The 10,000-nt window shown below is 48.0% G+C and overlaps 2 protein-coding genes across 2 annotated transcripts in view; both read right to left on the bottom strand.

Moving 5' to 3' along the window:
- LOC130380973 (cilia and flagella-associated protein 47-like) overlaps positions 1–1,775 on the bottom strand; it is a 15,135-nt gene extending 13,360 nt beyond the window's left edge. The window contains exons 1-2 of the mRNA XM_056588394.1: positions 1,719–1,775; positions 1–1,156 (exon numbers count right to left, since the gene is read on the bottom strand). The exon at positions 1–1,156 is cut by the window's left edge and continues 214 nt beyond it. The gene's annotated coding sequence lies outside the window, so the exon portion shown is untranslated. The remainder of the gene's footprint in view (positions 1,157–1,718) is intronic.
- Positions 178–10,000, bottom strand: part of LOC130380971 (cilia- and flagella-associated protein 47-like) — a 13,379-nt gene continuing 3,556 nt past the window's right edge. Inside the window, exons 7-21 of the mRNA XM_056588393.1 lie at positions 8,608–8,697; positions 7,937–8,138; positions 7,500–7,597; positions 6,462–6,578; positions 4,932–5,066; positions 4,678–4,790; positions 4,121–4,271; positions 3,792–3,880; positions 3,492–3,578; positions 3,250–3,284; positions 2,853–2,989; positions 2,439–2,544; positions 1,713–1,939; positions 1,021–1,156; positions 178–356 (exon numbers count right to left, since the gene is read on the bottom strand). Of these exons, the coding sequence (XP_056444368.1) occupies positions 178–356; positions 1,021–1,156; positions 1,713–1,939; positions 2,439–2,544; positions 2,853–2,989; positions 3,250–3,284; positions 3,492–3,578; positions 3,792–3,880; positions 4,121–4,271; positions 4,678–4,790; positions 4,932–5,066; positions 6,462–6,578; positions 7,500–7,597; positions 7,937–8,138; positions 8,608–8,697 (1,902 nt within the window). The remainder of the gene's footprint in view (positions 357–1,020; positions 1,157–1,712; positions 1,940–2,438; positions 2,545–2,852; positions 2,990–3,249; positions 3,285–3,491; positions 3,579–3,791; positions 3,881–4,120; positions 4,272–4,677; positions 4,791–4,931; positions 5,067–6,461; positions 6,579–7,499; positions 7,598–7,936; positions 8,139–8,607; positions 8,698–10,000) is intronic.

The following is a 10,000-nucleotide window of genomic DNA, read 5'->3' as shown; positions in this document are numbered from 1 at the left end:
ACTCACAGAAACCCCAAAAACAGAACTACAGATACACATAGTAAATACTTGATTTATTAGAACTACAAATACATGTTAGAAAAACTCTTTTGCCTGTGATAAAAAAGCCAACCGGAACAGAGACGGACGTGAATGAAACGTAATCAAGTTCCTCGATTAGGGTTACACCATGGAACGTCATAGGCTGAGCCGGGATGACATCACTTCCTGGGCGGTTTTCTTTTCTACCTGTGCGGTGACCTGCACGTCCAGCTCATAGACTCTGGTGTCGAGCCATGACCTCAGCACCAGCCGGCACCTGTAGCGGCCCGCTGCGTCAGCCTGGAAGCCGAGTGGCACACTTACACACTCCCATTCTAACAGGGAGACGCAGAGGCACAGACAGAGACAGTATATAGGGCTTGTACATCAGAATGCATCATGGGAAATCTGTTGGTGACAGCCATATAGTGATGGCCATATTGAGAGGACTCGAGCGTTATAGTTATAGTACTGTCAAAAAGTACTGTTTGGCCACGACCTGCATGAGAAAAACAAACAACATTATCCTCCCATAATTAAAAAAAAATCACGATTAAGGACTAAACAATGACCATAAAAACACGGACTACCAACACAATAAATAGCGTAACAATCCTATGCTTCCGAATTGGAGGTGATGTGAAGTTGCGACGTACAAACCCTATTGTTTTTTTCTGTGACAGGGTAACTTTGCCATTACAAGCCGTATTTATAATCTGCTCTTCTGACATCATGACATCACAAGTGGTCGTGTCCACCTAGATGTATGACGGATAGATGAGGAACGTTTGCTACAGTCTATTGGGTAGGCTGGTAGACTGATCTATACAGCACACATCTAGGTGAGCACGCCCACTTGTGATGTCAGAAGGGGCAGATTTTCAAAACGGCTTATAACGGATAATCACACTCACACCTGGTGGTATAATATGTCACCTTTAAACCAAATATTCCTGAAATGCTCAAGAAACAGTTGGCCATATGGCCGCCGGTGGCTACCTGGTTCACGTTCTGCGACGGTGTGCTCTCCCAGCGGTACGGTAACGGTGTGAGGGAGGTGGAAGTGGTCGGGCATGGACACCTCCACGCTGTACTCCAGACCCTCGCTGTGCGTCGCGTCCCTGATCCGATCAGCCTACGGGAGGGGGGGGGGGCACCAAGAGGTGACACACATACAAACAAGCACCTGTTGACCTCCTGTTTGGGGTCTTACGGCTTTGGTTATGGTCCCCACCATCCCCGTTGTTGTGTGTGTATTTTATCCATCTGTTTAGACCAGTGGTTCTCAACCAGTCTGGCCTCGGGAACCACATTTTCCCATGGTCATTAATTCGCACCCCACTTTCATACAATTCAAACCAAGCACCTTTTTTTTTCAAAAACGGGCAGGTAAAACACACATACACAATGTCATCATGACCTTTTTCAAGCATCAATAAACAAATATTTTCATCCCTGCACTCAAAGCACATTACTCTAGCAATAATAATAAAATAGAAGCAAACCAATAATAAAATAGAGGTAAAAAAAAATAAAGGAGTTCAAATTGACTACTTTGGACCACACTCTCCGTTACACATTCAGAACAGGTTCACGACCCACTTTTGGGTCACGTCCCACCAGTTGAGAAACACCGGTTTAGACAGTGTCCCCACAAATGGCCTTTACAAAGTGTGTGTGTGTGCGCGCACCCACACCTGCTGCTCGGTGGCTTTCCTTAGCGCGGCTGCTGTCCTCACACTGCTGCCGTCCAGGGTGTGTGTGAGCCGGCGTCTCCTCCGTTCGTGGGGGCTCATGCCGTGCTGGGCCCAGAGGCCCAGGGCCGTCTCGCGGGCCTGGTTGACCCGCGGCACGAGCAGCGTCACCTCACACGCCTCCCCCGCCTTGCACCGCAGACCCAGCGCCGGCTCTCCTCGGTCTGGATGGAGGGGGAGAGACGGGAGTACGACGGGATGTTAAAGGGGACATATTACACCGCCAGGTGTGAGTGTGGTTAGCCGTTACAAGCCGTTTTGAAAATCGGCCTCTTATGACATCACAAGTGGGGGCGTGTCCACCTTGATGTATGACGGATAGATGTGCAACGTTTGCTACGGTCCACCGGGTAGGCGGGAAGACCTATCGGGTGATCTATCCAGCACACATCTAGGTGGACACCATGTGGCACCAAGAGGAGATGCGCTCCAATTTTGTTGTATGTTTCTGCTGCAATGACAATTCAAGTTCAATTCAACACGCCCACTTGTTATGTCAGAAGAGGCAGATTTTCAAGGGTTAACATGAAGGGGGTGAGGTGTGTTGATCCGCTTGGGGGTTGGGGACGGCTATGGGCGTTACATTCAAACACTTCCTGCGGGTTCTGGAGGGAATCATAGCCACTCAGGGTGTTTTGGGGTTTAATTAAAATGTGGTACTACCAGGGGTGTCAGGGGGCGGGGCTAGGTGAGCAGTGGGCGTGGCCGTGAGGGGACACGATAGAGGAAGCTCTGCCACAGCCTTCACACTGTAGACCATATCGCCCACCTAAAAGAACACACACACGCAAAGTTTAGATCGGTGTTAGCGAGGATAGGTTAGCCTTATCTGTAATAGGTTAGCATTAGCCGAAAGAGGTTAAAATTATCAGGACTAATTTAGCATTATGCAGGTTTAGTTAGCATTATCCAGGCTAGGTCAGCTTTGGTCCTGGTTTGGTTAGCATCATCACGGCTAGGTTAACATTATCCGGGTTTGGTTAGCATCATCACGGCTAGATTAGCTTTGGTCCGGGTTTGGTTAGCATTATCAGGGTTAGGGCTAGGGTTAGGTAGCTTTGGTCTGGTGGTACTGACGTGTGGGCAGAGCAGCAGCAGGGAGCAGTGCTTGGGGCCAGGACTCAGAGGCAGGAAGCTGACCTCCAGCGTGTCCCCCTGGCCCGGCTTAAGACAGACGCTCTTCACCGCGCTGAAGAACTCCCCTGCCTCAGTGCCTGGGCGGGGACACACATACACACAAGGTTCAATTTCTCTTGGGCTGCCTTCCTACTGCTAATCATCAAAGTAAAATAATTTTATAATTGTGTACTAGACGGATGAGTCAAAACCGTGTGTGTGTGTGTGTGTGTGTGTGTGTGTGTGTGTGTGTGTGTGTGTGTGTGTGTGTGTGTGTGTGTGTGTGTGTGTGTGTGTGTGTGTGTGTGTGTGTGTGTGTGTGTGTGTGTGTGTGTGCGTGATTGCGAAAAAACCCAACCTCTGCTTTCAGAGTCTGACTCCTCTGGCGATACACTTGAAGAGGAAGAGAGAGAGCGGGACACGAGAAAGGGATTGGAGCGGGGTAGGGGGGGCGAGAGAGAAATGAAATAACTTTGTCAATTTGTGTTGTTGAAGCATTTTTTGCACACAAAAGCTTCACTTAATCTATAATGTCTATAATGTCACCAATAGGCAATACAAATAAGGGTCTTGTGTGTTGCTGTAGTCTGTGTGTGTTACCTGCAGTCTACAGAGGCCTGCTGGAAGAGGCTGATGGTGTTCTCGTCACGCTCCGCTGGTGGAGATCTGACCTCCATCAGCAGCACTCTGAAAACCAACACAGAGACTGCTGTTGCAGAACACTCACGTGTGTGTGTGTGTGTGTGTGTGTGTGTGTGTGTGTGTGTGTGTGTGTGTGTGTGTGTGTGTGTGTGTGTGTGTGTGTGTGTGTGTGTGTGTGTGTGTGTGTGTGTGTGTGTGTGTGTGTTTTTGTGTGTGTGTGTGTGTGTGTGTGTGTTTGCGTGTGTGCGCCTCCCCTACCTGAAGCAGGCGTCTGTGGGGAAGGGGTTGGTGATTGCCAGCTGAATGCGTTTCAGCTGGTAGCAGGGAGACGTGCATCTGACCATCTTCTACAGAGAGAGAGACAGGGCCGTACAGACGTAGAGGTGAGACAGTGGAAATACAGACAGACAGGAAGAGAGTGAGTGAGTGAGTGAGTGAGTGAGTGAGTGAGTGAGTGAGTGAGTGAGTGAGTGAGTGAGTGAGTGAGTGAGTGAGTGAGTGAGTGAGTGAGTGAGTGAGTGAGTGAGTCGGACGGACGGACCGATGGAGGAAAGGGAAGGGCGGGGGGAGGGTGCGGTCGTACTCACGGTGGGCTTCAGGTGGGTGAGCTTGGTCTCCAGGGCGAAGGCCAGAGTGCCGCCGCGTGGACCAATAGCAGAGCAGGAGGTGAGCAGCAGGAGCGCCTCCATTGGCCGCAGGGAGCTGCCGCAGAAGTGGACGCTGACTTCAGCACTGGCTCTGCACGGGTCCAACCCCCCCCACCGCCGCGGAGCACCAGAGAGACAGCAGACCAGTGGGATTATCACGAGCCAACGCCAAACACACAGCACTCACACTTTAACATCATCACCGGGGGTCAACACCTCATATGCTTGTTTGTTTTACTGATTGTATGTCATGGTGATGCCTGATGCGACACAACAGATTGGAAATTGTTTCTAATCTCGAAATAAAATATAAACGCAGAATGTAAATTGACTGGGACCGAGGTCAAAGGTTAGTGTGTGTGTGTGTGTGTGTGTGTGTGTGTGTGTGTGTGTGTGTGTGTGTGTGTGTGTGTGTGTGTGTGTGTGTGTGTGTGTGTGTGTGTGTGTGTGTGTGTGTGTGTGTGTGTGTGTGTGTGTGTGTGTGTGTGTGTGTGTACCCAGGAGGAATGGTGACAGTAGAGTCGCTGGGGAGAGAGAAGAAGTGGGCGTCCGAGCCCAGCAGAGAGCACTGGTACTGCAGGGGCTTGGAAGACGGGCTCTTGAGACGCACCTGCACACACACACACACACACACACACACAGACACACACTATTTGTCACATTGCATATGCATACTACCTATTCAAGTGTGCGTGTGCGTGTGTGTGTGTGTGTGTGTGTGTGTGCGTGTGCGCGCATGTGTGTGTATGACCTGCTTGGTAACAGTGCTGTGGAGTTCTCCTGAGAATGTGATGGTTCGGAGCGGGCGGAGCCGAGGCAGATGTTCGTACAGGTGGACACACAGCATCAACATCTGGACGGGGTTAGGGTCTGACAGGTCTGTAGGCTGGCGTCACACACACACCACACAGAAATTAACTTAAAGTACTTAAATTGATAAAAAGTAACCTGAAAATAAATGCTTGATCTAGTTATCAGCATTCTCACGAAAATAATCCATAGTGTTCAGTCTATGTGCACAGATGTGTCTAGATTAGGGATGGGCACGAGTAGTAAATAACAAGTAGCCTAACCATTGCAAATAATTTAAAGCTGTAAATAAAACGGCAGCAAATGGACTATTGAAATACTCAGCGTTGTGATCTTCTCTACACAGCCGGGATTACAGCTGCGTCTTGCGGCGGTGAAAATAGCCGACACACTTGGTTGCTGCGGGTCTGCTTTCCCGAACTCACCGTTGTGTTTCAGGAGCATATGTTGCTGCATAGTACTTGTAGTACTCTGGTAGCTCGATTTCGCTTGGCATATTTTACATTTCACCTTATGATCTCCTATTTCTTTAAAGTATTTCAATTCTTCGCTGCGCTTTGCTTTAACCGCCATCTCTTAACTTTTTGAATTCTGGCGTGCCTGCACACGGCACGGCACGCGCCACACAGAAATTTGATACATTTCATTTGCTTTGTGCCCACGGCATGTGTTAGTGGCGCCGCACAGAAAATTGATACATTTGCTTCAGAAAACTTACTCGAGTAATCGATTCCTCACGCCCATCCAGAGTCTAGATCTATGTAAAATGGATCTACCCTTATGTTGGGGCGAGACACCTCTAGGTCCTGTATGTCTATGTTGGGCGAGAGACCACCAGTACCTGTATGTCTATGTTGGGCGAGAGACCACCAGTACCTGTATGTCTACGTTGGGCGAGAGACATCTAGTTCCTGTATGTCTATGTTGGGCGAGAGACCACCAGTACCTGTATGTCTATGTTGGGCGAGAGACCACCAGTACCTGTATGTCTATGTTGGGCGAGAGACCTCTAGTACCTGTATGTCTATGTTGGGCGAGAGACCACCAGTTCCTGTATGTCTATGTTGAGCGAGAGACCTCTACTACCTGTATGTCTATGTTGGGCGAGAGACCACCAGTACCTGTATGTCTATGTTGGGCGAGAGACCTCTACTACCTGTATGTCTACGCTGGGCGGGAGAACTCTAGTACCTGTATGTCTATGTTAGGCGAGAGACCTCTACTACCTGTATGTCTATGTTGGGCGAGAGACCACCAGTACCTGTATGTCTATGTTGGGCGAGAGACCTCTAGTACCTGTATGTCTATGTTTGGCGAGAGACCTCTAGTACCTGTATGTCTATGTTGGGCGAGAGACCTCTAGTACCTGTATGTCTATGTTGGGCGAGAGACCTCTACTACCTGTATGTCTACGCTGGGCGGGAGAACTCTAGTACCTGTATGTCTATGTTGGGCGAGAGACCACCAGTACCTGTATGTCTATGTTGAGCGAGAGCGTGCACAGGGCCTGCACCAGGATGATGTTGTTGTGGAGGATCTGCTCCAGACTGCTGCTCCGTGTGTACATCCTGTGGAAGTGGCTGCTGACCTGTGACCACACACACACACACACACACACACACACACACACACACACACACACACACACACACACACACACACACACACACACACACACACACACACACACAGGTTATAACGCAAACACATATATATTATATTTAAGCAATAGATCACGACACTGTGGTATGTGCTCATTATACCACTGTTAAGGGGCGTTGTCCGGCCCCGACGCGCAGCGGAGGGCCGGCGACCCCCTTCACAGTGGTATAATGAGCACATACCACTGACTGAAGTGATCGATTGCTTTTATACAACGGTTACTTTTATGGCAAAACGAAAGTCATAGACAAACTACATTTAATAAAAACAAGAAAGTCAAAGTAGCTGTTTTTTTTAAGAATACAAAAAAGTAGTCCCTCCTGGCTGCCTTCAAAATGCATAACGGTCGCGATGCAACACACTTTAGCGTCCCTCCGAGAGAAGGCTCGGCTAGAGCGGTTCGCCGGCAATTTATCCTATGGAGCAGTTCACTCACCGTGTGCCTAAGCTTTCGTTAGTCTCTCCATCGCCTTGCTCACTCCCGGAGTAACAACATTTACACCCTCTCCGTCATTCAACATATTTTTAGGCTTCAGTGAACTGTGCTATTGCTTTTATACAACTACTTTTATACTTTGTAACCGTTTCTACTTCCAGGCGCGGAGTGATATGCAAACTTTTACAAAATGATTGGGCGTCATAGCAGTTATGTATACGCTCATTATACAACAGTTATGAACCAATCAGATCGCTGGATTTAAGCCACCCGTTGTATAATGTTTATTATAACCCACACACACATATTATTATAACACAACATCATACATACACACACAAACACACACACAGTTGATTGTAACACAATTACACACACACACACACAGGTTATATAAGACACACAACTGACCATGTGGGGACAGTAGGCGGCCAGCAGTGCTGCCAGCACCAGCCCATCGGCCAAGTTGAGGTCAAAGTTCACGATCCAGCGGGCTGCTGGGAGCTCACCTGAGAGAGTATCAGAGCAGAAACACGTTTAGTATCCCATGCCTGGAAACATTCTGGATGGGTAATAGTGATGGTGGAGAATGTATTTACATTAGGATCGGTTCAACTTAGTGAAGCCAACAATGCTGACATCAAATTTTACGATGAATAAAAAGGCATTGAAATTCACCTGTGCATGAATGTGAATTATTTTTAGAATCTCTCTGGCTGTCGCTTGGTGTGTGTGTGTGTGTGTGTGTGTGTGTGTGTGTGTGTGTGTGTGTGTGTGTGTGTGTGTGTGTGTGTGTGTGTGTGTGTGTGTGTGTGTGTGTGTGTGTGTGTGTGTGTGTGTGTGTGGACCTGTGCTCCACACGCGGCTCCTCATGGCCTGGTAGTGTGTGTTGAGCCAGGCCAGAAGGTGGAGCTCCCAGGAGGAGTAGACGTTGCTGCCCAGAGCCTGGTGACCTATGACCTCCCGATGACCCTTGACCTCTCGTTGACCCATGACGTCCTGGGCCTGGAACGCATCGATATCGCCCGACACACGACACAGCACCAGCACCTGAAAACACCCGTGATATAAGCTTACCGGGACATGGACAGACTGTAGAGACAAATAGAGAGAGAGAGAGAGAGACAGAGAGAGAGAGAGAGAGAGAGAGAGAGAGAGAGAGAGAGAGAGAGAGAGAGAGAGAGAGAGAGAGAGAGAGAGAGAGAGAGAGAGAGAGAGAGAGAGAGAGAGAGAGAGAGAGAGAGAGAGAGAGAGAGAGAGAGAGAGAGAGAGAGAGACAGAGAGAGAGAGACAGAGACAGAGACAGAGACAGAGAGACAGACAGAGAGAGAGAGAGATACAGACAGACAGAAGGCAGACAGACGGACGGACGGACAGACAGACAGACAGACAGACAGACAGACAGACAGACAGACAGACAGACAGACAGACAGACAGACAGACAGACAGACAGACAGACAGACAGACAGACAGACAGACAGACAGACAGACAGACAGACAGACAGACAGACAGATTCACCTTGTATATCTGCAGCAGGACATCCAACCAGGAACGCTTGCTCAAGGACTCATAGTCAACCCTGCTGTAGTCTACTTCACTCTCTTCAACCTGAGGAACACACACACACACACACACACACACACACACACACACACACACACACACACACACACACACACACACACACACACACACACACACACACACACATCATAATACAGTTTCAAACAGATGACGTATAGTGGTACTGATTGATAAAAAATCATAAATGAGTGCGATCTTGTGTGAACGAAACTGTTCCTTTCATAAGGATCCATAAACCAAATATTTCAATTTATGTGCACATCAAGCCGCAAATGTTACCTTATTTTTACCTGATATATTATGGAGCCAGTTTCCTGCCATAATTAAAACCTGAAAAAAAAAGTTTCAAAGGCTTGTAAGTCTGTTTGAAAACTCAACACCTTCTAAAAAAGGTTTTGCAACACTGAAAAAAGAGATTATAACCTGAAAAAAATTCAAAAAAAATTCAAACATCTGTAAACATGATTTTGTGTTCTACTTTATCTTCTTCATCATTTTCACCAACACATTTTCAAAGTTCAAACAATTTCACCAGCGCATTTGCAGAGTTTCAAATCTTGCACTGTTCTAACAGTGTATTTCATTGTTTCCCGGTTTTGAAACCTTGTAAATGGGATTCTGCAAACAGGTGTTCATACATTGAGAAATAAGTTTTGAAAGGTTGAATATTTAGTTTTAAAAACTTGTAAAGGTGTACGTTTACGCCATTGCAACGTATTTTTTCAGAACTGACTTTTCAGCACTGACTTTTCAGAGATTTGACCACACAGGCGCAAGCTTTGAGTCACGTGAATATTGGCAGTGTTCTGTCGCGCATGTTTTGAAACTCCTGACAGTCAAGTCTGAAGAAAAAAAAAACGTTCCTGGGGGCGGGACCATTTAGCTCTAAACCTATTGGTTGCTCTCGGCTGACGTACATTCCAATCACATGTGCCGTTCACCGGGCTGTGCGTGATTGACAGTGCTCTGCCGATGAAAATAATGTGATTGGAATGTACGTCAGTACATTCCAAGGGGTCAGACAACTATCATGCCGTCACAGTCCACCGCCCAGACTCCCCCATCCGCCAACACCCGCATGGGGATAAGGGAGGGACGAAGGATGTACACGTGCCGTTCACCGGGCTGTGCGTGATTGACAGTGCTCTGCCGATGACAAGAATGTGATTGGAATGTACGTCAGCCGAGAGCAACCAATAGGTTTAAAGCTAAATGATCCCGCCCCCAGGAACGTTTTTTTTTCTTCAGATTTGACTGTCAGGAGTTTCAAAACGAATGCGCGACAGAACACTGCCAATATTCACGTGGCTCAAAGCTTGCGCCTGTG

This window comes from Gadus chalcogrammus, chromosome 4, assembly GCF_026213295.1.
Source record: "Gadus chalcogrammus isolate NIFS_2021 chromosome 4, NIFS_Gcha_1.0, whole genome shotgun sequence".
NCBI classification, from domain to species: domain Eukaryota; kingdom Metazoa; phylum Chordata; class Actinopteri; order Gadiformes; family Gadidae; genus Gadus; species Gadus chalcogrammus.
This window is presented reverse-complemented; position numbering and strand designations above follow the sequence as displayed.